General features: G+C 44.0%; 1 protein-coding gene across 1 annotated transcript in view; it reads right to left on the bottom strand.

The window, feature by feature from the left end:
- RNF213 (ring finger protein 213) overlaps nt 1–21,185 on the bottom strand; it is a 2,876,335-nt gene that overhangs the window by 1,560,090 nt on the left and 1,295,060 nt on the right. Inside the window, exon 20 of the mRNA XM_086931045.1 lies at nt 347–512. Coding sequence (XP_086787171.1) covers nt 347–512 — 166 coding nt within the window. The remainder of the gene's footprint in view (nt 1–346; nt 513–21,185) is intronic.

The raw sequence follows: 21,185 nt of genomic DNA on the forward strand, positions 1-21,185 counted from the left end.
TGAAGCCTTTCTTTAAGGTAAAACAAATTGGCTGAGTTATTTCTGAGAGAAAAAGAAAAATAATAAAGGAAAGAAATTAACACAACAACCAGGACCTGTGACTATCTATTTGCTGGCTTCTGGAATTTACTACAGTCATTAATTGGTTGTGTTTTCCTCTCTATTTGTATATAATACATTTCTGGGGTTTTCTTAACATAAGCTATTACTGTACCCAACTATAACGTCACTTTAACCTATGTTTTCTCCAGAATAATATATAGAATACATATATGAACGTATGCACATACAAATATATATTTATATCAAAGCATGTACAAAAAGACAGGGAGACAGGATGTTTTACCTTCTAGGGCTTCCTTCACCCATGTTGTGAAGTCCTTCTTTTGTGTGACCACCTCCAAACATGCTCTACGTTTTTCTGTGATCTCTGCCAGGACTTGTCTGGTCTTCATAAGCTGAGGGCTTATACAAGAAATTGTCTGCTCTTCTGCATCTTCAAAGTCATCAGCCTGCAAAAAAGATTTTAGAAGTAGTGAGAGGCAAATCTCCAGATGTTTATTAAGATTTTTAAGAAGAGCTGCCTAATTCCAAGGAGCACAGTAATAGCTAATCTAATTTGTGTCTGCCTGATATTAGGTTTAAAGTGAAGTCCTTGCATTAGCTCAACGTCAAATAAGGATCTGACAACTTCACAGCTTTATTCTCAGTGTAGAAAGCAGTGCTGGGGTTTGCTTCTCGATGTCGCTCTAAGCTGTTTTATCCATATGAGTCTTCAAGTTATATTTGGTCAAAATCCCCCACAAACTTTCATTGACTTGTGAAATATGAATTCTTCTGCAGACATCCCTGGGTTCAAAATAAGGAATTTCCCTAAACACCACCCTTGATACAAAGCAAAAATACTGAAGTTCTGTGATGGGGTTAACTGCCCATCTGTTATGTTGGGACTATAGATGACAATTCATTCAATTGCAGGATCCCAACTTGCCACCATTCCCAAAGGCTCAAAAAGCTAAGGCACAGCAAGCAACATCACTCACTGAACTGTTTTAAGGTCTGCTGATAATTATAGGAGGATGCCACGCACAATCTGATTAATGATCCACTAATCATCTGTAGCATACCAGCAAATGCTGCCTCATCTGCAGGAGTGTAGTCAAACCAGAAGCTTTGGCAACAAGGCTCAATGATCCTGACAGGACAGATAGGAAGACTTGTTTGATATGAATCTATGAAAGATACTACAACTAGAAAACAGTTGTTACTGGTAAGGAAGGAAAATGCTACTTACCCAGTATGCATCTGTTCCTGGCTTGAAGGGAGTACTTTGAATTGAAAGTGCTGACCAGCCACCACAAACCTGAGGTATTTGCTGTATACAGGGTGTGTTGGAATATGATAGTAAGCATCCTTTAAATCCAGAGTGGAGAGAAAGTCGCCTTGCTGAAGAAAGGGCAGCACTTGTTGGAGTGTTACCATATGAAAATGATCCGAGACTGAATGTATAGAGTAAGTTCTCTGAGGTCTAATATAAGCCTGAGAGAACCGTCCTTTTTGGGAATTAGAAAGTAGAGGGAATACACCCCTGCTCCCTGTTATGGTAACGGGACTGGTTCTATTGCACCTTTCTGCAACAAAGAGAGAACCTCTTTTTCTAGAAGGGTGAGATGTTCTTGTGACCTGAGGTGTGACCTTGGAGGAATGTTTGGTGGAGTGCTTGTAAGCTCCAGGCAATAACCAGATTGGATAATTTGTATAACCCATTTGTCTGCTGTAAACTTATTCCAAATGGGTAGACATTGGGAACGACGTCCCCCGACAGAAGTGGAATGGTCGGGGTATGGAGAGGAAGTCACTGCCTGATCTGTAACACACCGGATAGAGGAATTAGTTATTAATTTACCCTCTTGAATAAGGGCACTAGCTCTAGGCTTATGCTCATCAGGAAGAAATTCAATGAGCTTTTCGAGCTCATCATAATGAGCTCTATCATATCTTGCCAATAGTGCTTGAGCATTGGTAATGTGCCAATGATTAGCTGTTTGTGACACTACCATTTTGCCCGAAACGTCAATTAATTTGGAATCTTTATCAGGAGGGCATAACCTGTTTGCGAATTAGCTCTCTTACGAGCGTTGGAAACTACCAAAGTCTGATGGTAACTGCCCTTTGGTAAATACAGGGTCATTCGGTGCAGATTTCTACTTTTTAACTACCCTCGGCGTGATGATTCTAGCTCTTGCAGGTTCTTTAAAGAAGTCATCAGTATGTTTAAGCATACCTTTTAACATTGGTAATGTCTGTGTAGCCCTTTGAGAGGAACTTAGTGTGTCAAACAAAAAAGCCTCTTCTAAAGTCTCTTTATGAAGCTCTACTCCATGATATTGTGTTGCCCTGTTAACAAGCTCAATATATCCAATATTATCATCTGGAGGAGAGGGTCTGGATGGATAGAGGTCAGGATCATTATCTGGTTGAGGGTCAGCAATATAATTATCCCATGGGTCAGTATCCTGTGGTGTGTAGTCATCTATATTCCCATCTCCCATATCCTGTGGGTCAGGTGATGTTGGTGGAGGAGAATGTGTAGGTGTAATGAGTAAATGTGGATCAATGGTTGAAGGAGGTGGAGAAGGATTAGTACCCACATTTTTCCTTTTTAGAGGAATGTGGTAGTCTTCTTGTAAGCCCATTTTCCTCTTCTCAGGAAGTTTGGCATGAATTTGTCCAGGTTCTGGATTAATCACAATCTCCTTCAGTTTCGGATCCTGAGGTGGAATTTCGGTCTGAAGCTCTTTATTTGAAGTACCTTCTTTGGTGTCGAAAGTTTCGGTTCCGAAGATTTCGTCTCAGAAGATTTAGGTTTGTAGACTGGTGGCACAGAAACCAGAAGTTGTTTGGATTTCGACACCGAAGGTTTCAGGTCAGCACCGGTGTGGGGACGAGTAGACCCCAAGCCGGAAGGTTGTTGTTTATGTTTCGGTGCTGAGCTCGAAGGCAGGGCGCTTGAAACCTTTTCTCAATGCCAACCTTGGCCCGAAGGCAGAGGAGGGACCTAATCCTTTTATGGAGGAGATGGCAGGGGAAGGAAGTTTGTTCACTCACGATCCGTTGTCCCGGGTGTGAGTTCATTGGCATCGGAGTTGGCGCCAGACACTGAGATGTGTTCATCCTCCATTTCGGCTTCCTGCGCTTGTTATTCTTCAGGATTAGACTTGTCTCCGAGGAGATCCTGTGCAGAGCCACCATTTCGTAACGTCGAACCAGACAGTCACCAAGCGTCTTCTTCGATAGAAACGAGTGACACGCATCGCAGTCCTTCTCCGTGTACTCAGTGCAAGTAAGTACACGGAAACTTAATGTGACACCCTGGACAGAACTTGAATGGAGTACGTTCTATCGATTGCTACCAATCCTAGCATGGGTAGGTCCAACAGCCTAACTTGAATGTTCCGATCGACGGTTCTCGACTGTAAATTATACGCTGGGAATGGGAAACGTGATCGATAAACAATCCGTCAAGGGTAGTGGATTGTGCATCGAAGGGGGCTTGAAGAAACAGTGCTGAACCGGAGCACATTAATTCACATCCAAATTGGATGGCGGAAAAAAACAATCTAACAATGGAGTCGATGCCCATGCGCACTATCACTGAAAGGAGTCACTGACCTCATCACTGGAAAGACTTCTTTGAAGAAAAACAAAGTGCAAACACCCGGACCCAACACTAGATGGCGATCTATGCACAGCATATGATCTACAGCTCATATGACTCAAACCTATTTTTTTCTTCTAAAGCATTGATTTACATGCATGAATTAAAGGTTAACAAAGCAGTACCAGAATGACAATTTCTAGTGGGAAGGAGACTCGCCTCGGGCAATCAGGTTTCAAAACCCCACTTTTTTCTAATGTCAGGTTTGGAATGTACATGAAGATGATATTGCTTCATAAAAACATGAATTTTCTCTACTTTTCCACTCTGAAGCTCTCTTTCAGGGACAATCTGGCAAGGAGCTGCCATTTTTTGGCTAAGTCAGGCTCCGACAGACAGACCGCAGTCTATCCATCAGACTGTTGGCTAACGCAACCCAAGACACAATCCATTTTACCAATCCTTGCTTCAATATGTCATATAAAACTATCCAGTTTTTAGTCCTATGCAAGTAAAATTTAAATCATCTTTTGATGTAGAGTGAGTGTGAAGTTGTTTCAGCCACAACTGTCAACTACAGGAAGAAAGTAGGGAACAAAACAGGTTTATTTAGATGATTTAGGGAAACCTACCAGCGCTCTGTGAAGTCCCAAGTGCCGACCTTCCGTGAAAGGAGCTGACCCGTGTGCACCAGGGAGGAGGCGGAAACCACCAGCAGATGCGCTGCCACCGCCCGGTCCTTCTCTGCCGCCGCTGCATTTCCACTGCTGCACGGCCGCTGTGTGTGGAGGACCGAGGGGAGCAGGGATACTACAACTCCCAAGCTCCCTTGCGGCGCAGTCACTGCCAACGCGTGCCAGGAGGCGCATAAATTAATCGTCAACGCCGGGGAAGTGGGGAAACCTACCAGCGCTCTGTGACCTACCAGCGCTCTGTGAAGTCCAGAGTGCCGACCTTCCGTGAAAGGAGCTGACCCGTGTGCACCCGGGAGGAGGCGGAAACCACCAGCATTTGCGCTGCCACCACCCGGTCCTTCGCCGCCGCCGCTGCATTTCCACTGCTGCACGGCCGCTGTGTGGGGAGGACCGAGGGGAGCAGGGATACTACAACTCCCAAGCTCCCTTGCGGCGCAGTCACTGCCAACGCGCGCCAGGAGGCACATAAATTAATCGTCAGCGCCCGCATCGCGGGAGCGCGTGGGAGTGCCCGGGGCTAAGCCCGGGCAAAGGGCGGGCCCTCTACGGCCCTCATCGGCCAGAAGAGACTGGACTGGGCCAGTAATCCTGACCTAAAGTCGTCAAGGTACACATATCTGCCATTTGAGCCATGTAAGCCACCAATGGGTGGGTGGCGTGAATAGATCTTGCTTATTGTATTGTATTCATTGAGCAGGGTATTCTGTCCTATAAAGGCGGCTGCATCTACTGAGACGGTCATCTCACAAGATACTTTATAAATAGCATGGCGATGCGTGAGACAAGAAGCAGGGCAGCAGCGGGGGGAAGAAATTAACAGGCACCCTAGACGATTTTATTGTAAGAATAAAAAAACTGATGGACGAGGGGATTTCATTGATGGAAAGAAGGGTATCGCAGGATCTGGCTTCTGCAAAACGGTCCTCTATGGGCCATTTTGCCAATGTACGGAGCCCTAACAGATGAGAGAATAGTATATTACCTATGGACGTGATTAGTACAGCTGTTACTCAAACCCCTAATCCTACTCAGACTCCCCTAGTTCATACCATACCATCCCCCCAGGCATCTACTAGTGTCTTGATACATATAGCAGCCTCACCTAAAGATAAAAATGTCGTGTTACAGGGGGTAAAGGAAGGGGCAATTCCTAAAAAGAGAACGAACCAAAATATGCCTATTAAACCTTGTGGTAAAGATCTATCCAAAGATATAAGTAATGCACTTATTGCTACTGATACTGATACTGATATACACGGAGAAGACGGCCTGCCCCCCAACATACTGCCCTTAGCTATTCTAGATGACACCATATTAGATGACTCAATGGCTGAGTTAATCTCCAATAGCTCTAGAAATAGTTCCCCAGAGGGAAGCGTTAATACTAGCAGGGGGAAAGAGAGTACAATGCTATATATGCTGGAGACTGTAATGAAAACTTTATTAACCCCACTGACAGAATTTCATCAGGAGATTGAGAAACAAATTCAAGAACTGAAGAGAGACACACATATGCAGTATGAGACTCTGGCCAAACGGATAGCCGATTCAAGCGCACCCAAGGCCAAAGCCATAGCAACGACATCTAATAATTCTGGCCCTATATTGGCAAAGGGTGTCCCAAATAGCATCTCATCAAGTACAACTAATCCTGAAAAGGGTAAACTCCCTAGTAAACAGCTATTAAAAACTCAATCAGTACTTAAAAGCTCAGCCCCACCTGCCAAGGAAGTATCAGCTCCACAAACTCCTGTCCAATTACCTGATAAAGGCCAACCAGCTAAAACTGATGTGCGTAGAAGTATAAATTTACCTCCAAGAGCATCACCATATGTTGTGGTTCTAACTGGGGTCCCGGAACTGGGAGCACAATCCACTGAAACCAACAGGGCTCTCGTTAATAAGGTTATCCATTGGCTTAACAATAACTACCCTCTCCCGCCAGCTATTAGCAGCAACATTTTGATGGTAGAAAGGGTACCGTGGATTGGGTATAACAGAAAAAGGGCACAGGGTGACTGTGTGGTGATAACTTTTGAAAATCCCCGCACTGTGGAGTACATCACAACGAGGGCCCCTAGAAACCATGGCCTGTCCATTGTGGCCAGGGCATTACCCTATTTCTACTCTCATGGGGAACATCCGGATAACAGATGGAGCTGGACTAGGGACAGCCGTTATCCAAGGGGCGGAAATGGTGTGGACTATGACAGGAATCAGTATAATACACAATGGGGAGGGGTGAATGAAGATGGGTGGACCGTGGTGAAACGTAGGGAGAGGATTCCTAATTTCTTCCCGCAAAGGCATGATCCAGGATGATTTGGACATCAGCAATTTCCCCACCCCCCACTTACTCCATGCTATAATCGTTTTTATTGTCTTGAAATGGTGGATTGACTCCCAGAGGCTGAAGAGGTATCCAAGTCACCTATTTCTGTAAGCCTGGGGGAGATTAACTCATCAGGGCATGATGTGTTACACGAAACTCGAGTGGAGCCCATGATAACACAAAGGATGCTGGGTGGCCAAGCAGGGGTTGCTGTAGAGGTGTTGCCTAAAGAAAAAAATTTTAAGGTGGTCTTTTGGAATGTGGCAGGCATTAAACAAAAAGTCCTCAATCCATCCTGGGATGATGTAATTACTGGTGTAGCCATTTTTGCCCTACAAGAAACTTGGGCCATTGCACCGATACATTTAAATGGCTACAGAACCTATTTTACTCCTGCGGTGGGGGGTTCATATGGAAGACCTAAGGGAGGATTGATAACGTATATATCTAACCTGTTAGTATATGATAAGATTTCTTTCTCCCCTGGATCCAGTTATTACAAGAAAATAGTGATAGATACAAGGAAGGGTCTTAGGATTGTCTTTTTAAATTTCTACAATAACCTTCCAAGCAGCATGATTAAGGAAGTACTAGTTATGTTAACCGAAGATATACAATCTGAAATTGATTAAAAAAAAAGGGGTGAAGTAATGATATTATGGGGGGGTGACTTTAACTGCTCATTGTTGGTTGAACAAGCTTTATTCAAGATAATTTCTCATAAAAGCACAGCATAAAATTGAACATGACAGAATAAAAAACAGATCATTTTAGCAAATACAAATTCATATAAGACATTTTGTGCAAGCTCATACAATACCAACATAAAAAGGTTCACATATATAACAAATTAGGCTGGGATTTATAAAACAATTAAAAACCAGATTAACTGAGCCCACCCATAGATCGCCGCCTAATTGCCCAGGCCCACCCCAGGTATTTGGCTACCCCAAGAACTAACGACTCCTGGGTAGATGTACATAAAATTCTCAATGCCACTGCACTATCTCGTGTCCCAAGGTTTTTGCATACAGGGGTAAGCCATACCCTCCTAGGTGATGAATAGGCTTTGCAGACAAATAGAAAGTGACCTAGGCTTTCAACAGCTGCTTCACACACTGGGCATGACATATTGGTCGACCTCTGCCAACCTGCAGTTAGTTTTTTTAGCGGGATGGATCCAGATCTTAACTGGAAGACTAACTTTCTATCCAGTGGGACCGTAATATTGTCCCAATAATTTTCTAAGATAGGGTAGATTTTTGCCTCCAAGAAGCGACCCGCCATAGAGTCAGACCTGGCGCCTCTCAGAAGATTGTTGCCAACCCAATCCCAATATTGGGATTTGAGGGCTTCCTTGCTTGGGAAGACTTCCCCCTGCGGGTTGGTCCAAAGATTAGAAAACCCCAGGTTAGTTAACATGGCCCTTACATTTTTTAGCCACTTTATCTTGTGGAAATTATCTTCCTTGATTATCGAAAGGAAACCATCAGCATATTGCCTAATCTCAGGAGTTGTCCAAAGACGTCTCCAATAGAGAACAGGGCGCAGTCGCGCTCTATCACTAATTGTCCGTCTACCCAACTCCAGGAACAATGGTATTAGGGGGGTGCTCTGTGGAAGGCCTGTGATCCCTCTAAAGAACCTGTTTTCAGATGTCTGTAGGGTCGAGAGGTTGTCCCAAGCCCATAACTCTGCACCATATAAGGTCGCACCTAGGACCTTTGCATCGTAGACTATAAGGACAGGTTTGATCGGTTTGGTCTTGGATTTTCTGTGTTCCCCCCGCAATGCACCTGATAATTGTTGGTGTTTTAAGGCCGTTTTTTCCAGGTGATGGGACCAACCCGAGCCCTCTGCTATTTGGACCCCTAAATATGTAAACTCCTTGACAATCTCTAGCTTACTATTGTTCAGGGTTACCTTGGGATGAGTTTTACGGCGTGGGGAGCAGACCATTAATTTCGTCTTTCCCACGTTTACTTCTAGGCCGTGCTCTTTGCAAAAAACATCAGAAATGTTTAATGCTCGTTGTAGCCCTGCAGGGGTTTTTGACATAATCAGGGTATCGTCAGCGAACATCAGGATCGGGACCCTGGCACCCGCTAACGATGGTGCATCTATACTCACTTCTAACATTCGCTCAACAATCCCATTGATGAATAATGAAAAGAGTAAGGGTGCCATGGCGCAGCCTTGGAGGACCCCCCTTTCCACCGGGAAGTCCGATGTTGACTCACCTTTCCCACCCCACTGAACTCTTGCAAAATTGGATTCATGCAGACGCATGATTAGGGTGAGCAATTCAACGGGAATGCCTAGTTTTTGCAGGACCAGCCATAACTTAAACCTGGGGACCAAATCAAATGCCGCCCGCAGGTCGACAAATGCGACATACAGGCAGCCCCTGCCAAGCAGAACCGTCTTCCACCGCAGTATAATAAAACGGAAGACCTGGTCAATTGTGCTGGTTGCCCGCCTGAATCCTGCCTGGTATGGGGAAAGAGCGTTGTTGTCATCCACCCAATCCATAAGCTGATTTGTAATCATTTTCCCCATTACTTTTTGAATGGTTGCTATCAGACTTATGGGCCTGTAGTTGGCGGGGAGAGAACGATCTCCCTTTTTGTAAATGGGAATGATGATTGCTCCTTGCCATAACTCGGGAACCACCCCCCCCTTGGCTAGAGCATTTCCCAGCAGAAAGATATACCTCACCCATCTCTTCATGTCATGCTTGAAGATATCCGAGGGTATCCCGTCTAACCCTGGTGCCTTCCCGCATTGTACAGAGCTAATTGCATTCTCTACTTCTTTGAGGGAGAACAAATTGTCAATAGCAAAGACTGGCAGTATGGCCTCCCCCATCCCAGGGTGCTTTACTTCAGCGTATTGTGGTCCGAAGTACTCAAGCCAGGCTTCTTAGGCTACATTGTTGAGTACTCAACCCAGGCTTCTTCGGCTACTTTAACTGCTCATTGTGCAAAAAGGTTCAAAAGGGTATATGCGGCCTGATGTTGGAACAGGATATTAATTTAACGCATTTTGAACATACCCTAATTGGAGATTCAGTCAATGAGATGATTTTTAACTATGATTTTGGGTTTACGAATGAGATAGCCCACCACCCAACGTCATTTGCTCCAACTTTTGTGGGTCAGGGGCCTCGACTATCATTGATTTTAGCCTCTGTACAAATAGCTCTGCTGGAAGATTGACTAGCTCTAGCTTAATGGACCTAACATTAAGTGATCACTTCCCACAGGTAGTAGAAATGGAGAACCTATTTGTCTCATCCCAAAATGTACCAAGCTCTAAGCATATAGCGCAGGATGCGAAGTTAGGTACCCAAAATGGTTATACTCTTAAATGGAGTAAAGTGGTCCCGGATGATTTTTTGTCCAAAGTGGTGAATAAGTGTATGAATAGCTTTTTGATCTGCCTCGATGGAAACACAGAGAGTAATGATATTTTAGCTCATTTTAAAATTATTGCTACTACAATTAAGGAGGTTCTGTGGGTTACACGTAAACATTGCCTAAAGACTAATAAGAAATGGTTTGATAAGAATTGTACTAAAGCCTTAACCAAGCTTAAACATGCAATTCATCAGAGACCTCGGGATGTAACTCTAATCAGAGAATTAAGGAAGAACTACAACACAGTACTGAAAGACAGGAAGGATCTGATAAAAAGGGAGGCATGGGACGAACTTTGTTCGGCATCACAATCGAAGGATCAGGCTGCTTTTTGGAGGGTTATAAATACTCCGCTCCTTTATGACAAAGCACGCATGGAAATTGCCATTACAGAAGATGAGTGGGTGGCTCATTTTTCCTCCCTCTATATGACTGCTGAACTAGTGTCCGATACAGCTCCTGATTCCATGTTGGTAAATATGGATCTACCAAAGGATTTGGTCGTAACCCTTCCCGAAGTCCTTGCGAGTATGAAGGCAACTAAGGGGGGTAAGGCGGCTGGACTCGATGGCATACCAGCTGACCTTTATAAGGCTAATACTGATTAATGGGGGCCAATGTTGGTCCAGCTATTTAATGTTGCTTTGGCAAAAGGCCTAATCCCTACCTGGTTTACGTCAATCATTGTCCCGATTTTTAAGAAAGGAGATAGGCAGAATTGCACATGTTATAGGCCAATATCTCAATTAGATTCCTCCATAAAAATTCTTGGGAGAGTGGTTTTAGTTAAGCTGCAAAACTGGGCAGAAGAAAATGGGGTGATAAGCGATTTTCAATACGGATTTCAAAGGGGTTTAGGGACTATAGAGCAGGGGTTAAATTTATTTATTCTGCAACAGAAGTATATAAGGGTTAAAAAACAACGCCTATACCTCACTTTTGTCGACTTATCGTCGGCCTTTGATTGTGTGTCCCATAATAAGCTGTGGGAAATAATGGCTGAACTGGGGGTAGATAATGCTATTATATGCTTCCTGAGAGATTTATATTCTGGGGCCACTGCAATGGTCCGGTACGGGAAAGAGGGTGAATGTAGCAGACACTTTGGGATTGGTCGCGATGTACGCCAAGGGTGCGTTTTAGCGCCTTTTTTATTTTTAGTGTACATAAATGGTCTGGAGCATCGCCTCGAGCAGGAGGGCAGGGATATGCCTATGGTGGGAAGGAGACCTGTCCCTGCACTACTGTATGCGGACGATGCAGTCCTGATGGCACGCACCCCAATGGCACTTCAAACTTTGGTTACATCTTTTAATAGTTTCATGCTTAGCTTGGACCTGAAAATCAATTGCTCCAAGACATTTTCTATGTACTGCGGGACAAGAACAAGCAGGCATTTGAAGCCTATTTTTATAAACTGCAATCCCCTAGAGAAGACCTCTACTTTCCCGTATCTGGGCATCTTGTTTCATGAAAGTGGCTCATGGACTAGTGCAATTAATGTTAGAACCCTGTTGTTTTCTAAAACTGTTATGGCCCTACAGTGTTTTTTAAAAAAGTTGGGGAAAAAACCCATAAGGGAAATTTTAACCATCTACAATGCCACTTGTATAGCGGTAGCTATATACGGTTCTGGATTATGGGGTTATTCTAATGTCAGTACGATTCAAACCGTGGAAAATAAGTTTTTACGGCACATCTTGTCCATTCCAGAAAGCACTGCGACTTTTATATGCCATGCTGAATTGGGTTTGGTGTACATTACTGATATAATTAAGATCCAGCCGATTCTCCTTTGGCACAGGGTTTGCACAAGCGATGATTGTGTGGTCAACCGGGCTATCTTAAAGGACGTACTAGTACTTGATAATATTAATAATTTTAAATGGATATGTTATGTTAGAAATTTTCTTGAAGAACTGAGCTGTGTTCAATATTTTGAGGAACCATTATCTATGGTACCCATCTCAAGAAGTGGACTAAAAAACTTGTGTATCGACCACCTCATGGAAAAAAGACGGTTAGAGGAGGTGAAAAAAAAGACTGTCTTTGCCCACCAGGCAATCATAACTGGAGAGAAACTACAGCCATATTTATCTCTATACATGTCCAATCATGAACGTTTCCTTTTAACCCGGTTTAGACTCAACATTGTTTTTAGATTACTATCGTTCCCTGAGATGAATTGTTGGCTGAAAGACGTGTGTCCCTGTCCATGTGATGATGTGTCCCCGCAATCCGACATTCACATTTTATTTTTTTGTAAATTTTATACTTATTATCGCAGAAAACTTATCATCCCAATTCTTAAAGATTTAAATGTATATAGATGCCGCCTAGCGTTTTTAGAGTTTCAAAAAATGGAAACTGTTTTTATGGTAGCGTCACTCTCCGAATTTCTTAAATTGTTTTTTAACTGTCGTAAAACCCTTCGTATGAATTAATTCTTATGATGTATTTATGTCTTTTAATATGTCTTTCGGCTGTGATTTTAAATAATGGTCATCCTACTCATTGTAAACTGTATTTTACATGCTACTTTCATGGTTATTCTTAGTTTTTAACCGAATAAAGTACTTTTGAACCTAGATGAACGGCAAATAGTACCCTGTGAACAAATCCGCGGACTCTTCACTTGAAAAGGCTTTCTTCTCACTTGCTTGTCTGACTGAGGTTGTGGTTAGTAAAATGGCAGGATACGACAGATGTTGGACTGGGGCTCTATGAACGGGCTCAAAAGGTATATTCATTAACTCTAATAGTACATCATTCAACTCACATGATGGACCAACTCTCGATGCGCCCGGAAAAGATTGAAAAATCCTTTCATACAAGAGAATAAGGATGAAGAGTGTGCTCTCCTTAACTATCTTGAAAGTGAAAGCAGATGTACTCTAATAAAACTTGGCTTTGTATTGATCCGATGTGAAATGTAAGGAAAAAAACTGGTGTGGAGAAAAGGCACGTAGATCTAGTTTTTTCTTTGTGCTCAGGTGGTAAAACATTTCCAATTCATTGCATAGGTTTTCAAAGTAGAGTGCGCACTAGTAATATATGTGTACAGCCATGCAAGCTGGTCTAGAGAGAAGGTCTCAGGCCTAAGCAGCTAGATCACGAACTGTAGAAATTGCAGATTACGATGGTGAACTTGACCATTGTCTCAGGATAACTAATCAAGATAGAGATTGAACTGAGAAGGTGTACCAACATTTCTTACAGTTGTGAGAAACAATGTTGTCTCTCCCAAGCTGATGCTATCAGGATAATTGTGCAGGTCCTCTCTTCAGGTTGTACAAGACTATGAGGATCAGTGGAATCGCGTGAAAGATGTTAAGAAATTTGACAAACCTTCACCCAGATTTTGAAGTTGCTGTTGAATTGGAATGATGCCAAGGCGTAAGTGGCAGAAGCAGAATGCAGGAGGGCAGACAACCAATGCCAGACCGAGCACCAAAAGCAGTCCTAACAAAACAGCTCAAATCTGGCCAGCTTCTTTTCCTCCAACTATTCTCTTTTTCCTTCTCTCCTCTGTCTATTTGATATCTCCAGCCTCCTCTCGCCCCACTCTCTTTCTCTCTCAATGCAAGCCACCTGTCCCTGCTGCAATTAATATCACAGACCTGGGAAAGTCACAGAGGCAGCAACCCTCCTCTTCAAAGGCTCCAGCCAACTGGGAAAATGTTGAAACTGGGAAAATGCAGAATGGATAAAAACTCTAGTCCTACTCTGCATGCAACCAAGAGGTGCTCTGAGCTATAATCCTTTTAAAAAGACTTAAAAAGTTGGCATAGAGAGATAGGCTATGCACTCTTCGCTAGCAACAGGAGTAAAGCTAATCTACATCGAAGGATGCAGAATGGACTTTTTGTTCTAGACAATTGGGAGCAAGACTTGTTGTTGACTTCCGATGAATGGTGAATTGTACTGCTTGGCATGCCTGTCTGAATGAGGAAACACAAATGAGTCGATCATCAAATTATGGACACACTGTGATAACATACCTCTTAGGTATGCTGTCACTGGAGCCATGCACTTACTTAATATCAGAGGAGCAGACTTGAGGCCAATAGGCAAGGCACTGAAGTGGTAATGCTTCCCATCTATCATGAGCTGCAGGTACTTTCTGGTGTTGCAGATAGACCAGTATGTTGAAGTAAGCATCTCTCAAAACATTGGAACCCATAACGTCTCTTTTCTTGATGAGGGACAGGATTTCCTAAAGAGTAACCATGCAGAATCTCGGTTGTTTGAGACATTAGTCGATCATGCACAGATTTACTATAAGCTGCTATTATCCGGATTTTTTGAGTACAATAAAGAATCTGAAGTACAATCCCAGACTATTCTGCGATCAGAGCATGGTTTCTAGTTCAATTTTCATAAGCAATTTGAAACTCTTCGCTTTCAATTCTCCCAGGTGCTTGTGAACCCCCCTTTATTGGTAGAGTTTGTATTGATCTATGAACTACAAAGTGTGCCTATTGAGGGCATGGATACAAATGAGCATCCACCACTCTGATGTTAGGTTCTGCCAGTTTTGCAAATAATGTTGGATCATGGCTCTGACCAGCAGGGGCAAGTAGTGTTTGGAAACACTAACAGAGAAAGGCCTGTTTGTTTTGATTGTGGGATTAAGAGGTTTTTCCTTTTATGTATTCCTGACCATACTGGTTTGCTTGCGCCCTGTGCTGACTTGGAGGATGGTGGTAAAACTAATGGGACACCAAACCTCTGTAATGAAGATATGAACAAACATTTCAACTCTAGTACTGATAACCTCTATGCTGGTTTTGCTACCTGTAACCAAAGTATGTTGCACTCCTTTGAAGAGCACCTATACACTGTCGGTATTTCTACTGGTCTTAATGGCCTGTAAAGTGGCATTACCTCCATAGTCAACAATAGGTTTCCCTTCAAAAGAGTAATTACCTTGCTTCTACATTATATTATTCCCTTGCAAGAGCATGCCTATGATTTTAGTGTGGAGGTACTCTTTAGCCAGCCATGACATATTAGAGTTGCCTTTCTGACAAACTGTATATGGAGGAGTCCATATAGCATTTTATTTATTTACTTATGGGTTTTGTGTATTGTCTGAATCACCCCCTGAGGGGTATCTCTGCACTTCGGACTATGCTGCTCAATGCTCAATGGGCTGACGAGCGATGTTAAAATAGGGAGGTCTAAAGAAGTTTCCTGAAGGGCAAATAGTCAGGGCATTGTCTGAGGTGAATGGGAAGCTGGTTACAGTAAGGGCAAGCAAGGTAGGAAAAGGAATTCCCACCTAGTCTTGCTTTCCTGACCCTGGGGACTAAAAGAAGCGATTTGCTTCCTGACCTAAGGGTCCTAGTTGGAGCGTAAGGCTTTAGTTTCCTAGAGATGTAAAGAGGGTCTTTGTTGTGCCATGCCTTATGGACAATACAGCAGACTTTGAATTTGACACTCTTGCAGATCAGAAGCCAGTGGAGCTGTCGGAGAAGGGGAAGGGAGGCAGTTTTGAACGAATGGTTCAGGACTAGGCGCGCAGCGGTGTTCTGGACCACCTGCAACCTGCTGAGTGAATACTCATTAGCAGAGACCACGAGAGCGTTACAGTAGTCGAGACAGCTCATAACAATGGTCTGAATGAGGGTTTTACGGGTGTAATCTGGAAGACAAGGAAATACTCGTATCAAGCACAACACATAAAAGCAGGCGCCGACTGTGTGAGCAGCGTGTAGCACTTTTCACCCCAAGTGGGATGGGTATGCCCAGACGGCGGTCCCTTGCTCACTGTGCCAGTGGATTCAAGCTAGCCTGGCTGATGAAGGGTAATACCCAGAAACCGGTCCCAGGATGCTTGTTTCTGGTCCAGGGAGGATCTGGCTTGGCAGTTCGGTCTGGACTGTTTCCATGAGGCACAGGGTCAAGACTGATTTGCATATGGCTGGGTCTAAACAGGTGTGGCATGGTGAGCAAAAGAAAGATGGATTTAACCCAGAGCTCTTGACTGGGGGTGAATGTATGAGTTATTCAGCATTCCGTCCATCATTTGTTTGTGCAACACTTTTCACTTTAAGTGGGATGGGTATGACCAGACGTGGGTCCCTTGCTCACTGTGCTACTGAAATCAAGCTAGCCTGGCTGACGAAGGGTAATATCTAGAAACCGGTCCCAGGATTCTAGTTTCTGGTCCAAGGAGGACCTGGTTTGGCAGTTCGGTCTGGACTGTTCCCATGACGAACAGGGTCAAGACTGATTTGCATATTGCTGGGTCTAAACTGGGGTGGCATGGTGAGAAAAAGAACAAAGGATTTAACCCAGATCTCTTGACTGGGGGTGAATGTATGATTTATTCAGCATTCCGTCCATCATTTGTTTGTGTAGCACCTTTAAGGTTAAGGCAGGATCTAGACGGATGCCCAAGTTTTTAACTAGGACCTTAAGGCCAGGATCAGCTCCAAGGGCTGCCGCCCACCAATCTGGCGTCCACTGGCATCTTTGAAGAGCATAATCTCCGTCTTCCCTGCATTAAGTTGGAGAAAATTACTTTTCATCTAATGAGCAATAGCGGTCATTCCCTCCGAAAAAGTGGGCAGAGCCGACGTGGAGGATTTGTTAAAGGAGAAGAGAAGCTGGGTGTCATCAGCATAGGAAATGGGCAGGAAGCCGCTGGACCTAAGGAGGTTGGCCAAGGGATCAATATAGATGTTAAACAATGTAGGGTTCAAAATGAGCCCCGAGGAACGCCCTTGGTCAGTCCCATCGTCTTCGACCGAAAAGGACCTAGATTGACAGTTTGGGTATGGGAGGACAGGAAGCTTGTCCAGGGCAGATCTTCTAAATCCATTCTCCTCCAATCTCCTGAGCAAGATCTGGTGAGAGACTGTGTCGAACGTGGCGGAAAGGTCCAACAGCATGAGGATTGCGGAGTGGCCTTTGTCTAAGGTCATTCTGATGTCCGTTAACTCCAACAGGGCAGACTCTGTGTTGTATTTGGGCCTGAAGCCAGATTGAGAGGGGTCCAGGCTGCAAGTATTTTCGACATGGACAGAAAGATGTTGATTAATGTATTTTTCAAGCACTTTGCCCAGGAGAGAAAGTAAGGAAATAGGAAGCAGGTTGGTGAGCTCTTCCATAGGGACCTTGGTAGTTTTAAGGATTGAAATGACCTGTGCCGCCTTCCACTCCTGTGAAAGATGGGAATCTCTCATAGAGAGGTTGAGAATTGTGCCTATGGGTGAGGACAGTTGGTTGGAAAGGGAGAAGGCTACTTTTGCTGGGATAACATCCAGGGGGGGGGAGCCTGATTTTATAGAATGAAGTAAGGCTGCCACCACCTCGGTAGACATAGCAAATGCTAAGAATGTTAATTCGCCCTCCTTCAACATAACTTTCACTTGAAGTTTACCTTCTTCCGGCATCTTGTCAATGAAAGGGAGATGTCATGGAAAAACCTGTTTGTCATAGCTGTTAAAATAGCAATCTTCACTGAGGTGGCGGACAGTACATTAACTTGCTTGCCCTCAGAGTAACATTCATGTCCCTCTTTATCTTATGGGGCAGTACATGAAGACAAACGATGTCTTGACCAATCCCGGGCTGCAGGGGAAATGATTGAATCCATCTTCATTTGGTTCAAAAGATAGATAGAAATGGTGCCTGGGGCCTTGTATGTTTTCTATCATCCTGGAGATTATGTGAGGAGTATGCTGGGTTCTACCACTGCATTAGTCCTTCCTCCCACAGATAATCCAGAATCAGGATAGCCTTAAAGCCTCTCCTAGATTTAAATTGAAACTCAAACAGGACAAATGATTTTTTTTAGTGTTTCTGTGAAGTTTTTTCCAGCAGATTATGTAGTCATCCAGTGTCTTCCAAAGTGAATCCACACTTGCTGGTTCTAGCTTGGCATCATCCAGAGTGACAAGTACATCCCAATGAACATCCTTTAGAGGCTCCTGCTTTATCAACAGGCAGATCTTGAGCATAATTGCCTGCATCTCCACCCTAACATTAATGTTCATCATCACTGCCGACATACAGTGTCGCTTCCTTTGCCCCTTATCTGTTCATCTTTGCTGGAGGAAACATATGATAAATGTCCTGGATTGTGGTTCAAATGGAGGTCAAGGAATCCAATGGAACTACTAATGTGAGGAAACTCTTTGCAGTTGTCCAGTTTTGACAACAGGACACTGGTGCCATGGCTCTGAAATGCATTGAGCCCTGCTAATCAGGACTCTGTGTAAACCAGGTAAAAAGGTACCTGGCTGATTGGCTTATGGTAAGGGCATGTACCCAAGTGGTCATATTTAGATGATGATGTGCGGTGTAGTTCGGTTGGGCAGTCTCTACTTGAGGAAAAAATATCTTTTGTACTTAGTTACGTTCACCTACCCTAGGGTACAGGTCAGACCTGAAGTGCAAATGGTGGGTAGAAGTCTATAAATTGAGCCTTCACTCTGCTCTTTGATTTTCCAAAAATGATAGCTGGTGTCCAAGAATACATTTTGGGTCACGCACACTCCAAGATAGTCCAGTAATGTATGTTTCTCATCTGCTTTCCACTCCTATCCAAAAGAAATCCTACTCTGGAATTGCCCCAGAACTGAGTCCTTTGAGCACGACTCATTTCACTTGTGTGTGCCTGAAAAGATGTCTGTGGGTGGACTGTACTTCTCCCAAGGTCCCCGAACAGGAAAGCAGTACCATTGTAGAAAGTGAGACAAAGACACATTAGACTCCCATCTGCCTAACTCAGGGGACCAGAGTGCGTTGCCAAGCTTTTTGGCACCAGATATTTTGGGTGGTTTAGACCATCTCACTAGCTTTACTCATTTCAGCGGTGCATATTAGGAGACAATGGGAAAATCTGTCTCCTCAGTTGAGGGGAAAAACTGTCAGGGAGCCGTGCCTGAACGAGGAGAGGCGTACTCCAGATTCACACTCCTTGGTGCATGGTGATGCTTTCTACAGCCTCACTGTGGTGGGAAGATTTGGGGTACACACTGTCAGTTATTCCCCAGTCAGTTATTATTGCTTTAGTATGGGAGGTTATGGCTGGATGGCAAAAATGGTTGCCTGCCACCCGATTTGGTTAAAATAAAAAATTGACATCTTGTGGTGTTTTTCTGGTCTCCTTGGGTGTGCATTTTAGGGGTAGCTCCCCAAGAAGAGTATCACAAGACACAACATAACAGTATGATCCTCTAGGTTACCGGGTGCCAGTAGGTTAGTTAGTGAGATGATGATAAAGGATAGTGATATATGATGGTGCAGCCAAATGCAAGGTGGGGATGACTCCTTGACCCATTCTTCAAACAAAACCCCTGGTGTCCAGCTGGGTTTTAACCCCCTCCCATATTCATGTATCATATTTATTTCAACAGTGTTCATTAGGCTTTCAGGTACAGGTGTGGGGTGATATTGGATAAGTCCAAAATTTGCACCCCAGAGGGGAGAAGGGAGGTGTAGCCTCATGCGAGGGCAGGCCTTCTTAACATATTATTCACAATAAACATCTCCTGGTGGTCAAATGGGCTTTCTGACCCCTCCGAAGTGGTAGATTGAAAGTAAACTACCTTCAATCAGGATTCATACGGCGCAGATAGACTGACAGGAGCCTGTGGTTTCGAATAACAGTTGAAAGTCAGAACAGGCTTGCCCCACCCCGTTAATTTTGGTGTCTTTGGCTGGTGGTCCTCATGGGCTTTCTGCTTGTTCAAGGAGCCAAAACACTATCTTGGACCTGGATGGTGGGGAGGGAATGATCCCCTAGGAATGGAGCAAGAATTCCCTAGGCAGAGGTACCGTTGGAAAGGGGAGAAAGTATCCTTTCAAAGGGTAACTCTCACATTGAGAACAGTACTCATGGGGCTAAGCTGTCCCTCTGACCATTGATGACAATGAATACATCCAGAGACTACATGCTCCATCTGTTTTCAGTTTCACTTTCAATTACATTAGCATGCATGGCATATTAATCTTCATTGAAAATTATAAAATAATGTCTCGGGCTGAAAGAGAAGAGCTTCCCCTGCGGCCTAACAAGGGGGGCTGACAAGGGAAATCACGTCTAGTTGAGCAATAGTAAGATTCTCACTCCAGTATGCCAGGCTCCAGAGGTACTGCAGAGGACATGAAGGTCACATAACTAGCACCAGAGGGATTAAATTGGGAGCAGTCTATTTGCAGTATTTATAAAGTTTTATAAAGAGTAAGGCAGTAGTGAGAGTGCTTAAGCTACAGAAATTTAGGATAGATGGTGACAAGACTAAGGAGAAGGGGCCTGGACAGGTCTCCGGATGAAGGGCTGTATGGAGCAGACAGAAGAATCAGATAAAGCACTGCTTCGATCCAAAAACAACAAAATGGAAACTATTGAATGAGGTACTTAAAGGAATGATACTACTAGAATACAATAATTAAAAGAGGGACAATATGTGAGGAGGAAGTTAGCGGATAAAGACATCCTCATTTTCAGGAGAGCTGTATACATACACAACGTTCCCACATTAGCCCTTGGGGAACACAGTTGGCAGTAGCCACTTAATGTCAACTTAATCAGGAAGCTAGGTGGGGCTGTATGTTGGACCCCAGTCTCTGAGTATATATACTGCTTTGTCCATAATACAGTACAGCTACTGAGCAAGGGCAGCAGGGTGTGTAGCGGACAGCCGTGTTTCATGACAGTAGTGGCAAGAAGCAGTTGTACACCTTTGTTTTCCAGACAGGCTACAGAAGGAAAATGCTACTTACCAGTATGCATCTGTTCTTGGCATGTAGAGCTGCAGATTCGTACACTATGCATTAGATCGCCACTTGGTGTTGGGCTCGGATGATTGCAGGTTGTTGTCTTCTTGGAGAAGTCTCTGAAGTCACAATATAGGTGACTCCTCCTTGGACAATACTGCGCATGGGCATTGGCTCCATCCTTAGATTGTTTTTCGCCATGATGGGAAATGATGGCGTTAGTATAAGTGAAGAGAAAAAAAGTGATGTCCATGCGTGTGCAGCTAAGTAAGATAGAACTGGAATGGATACAAGTCCGGGGAGGCGGGAGGGCGTGTATGAATCTGCAGCTCTACATGCCAAGAACA

The sequence above is a fragment of the Lissotriton vulgaris genome, chromosome 7 (genome assembly GCF_964263255.1).
Source record: "Lissotriton vulgaris chromosome 7, aLisVul1.2, whole genome shotgun sequence".
NCBI classification, from domain to species: domain Eukaryota; kingdom Metazoa; phylum Chordata; class Amphibia; order Caudata; family Salamandridae; genus Lissotriton; species Lissotriton vulgaris.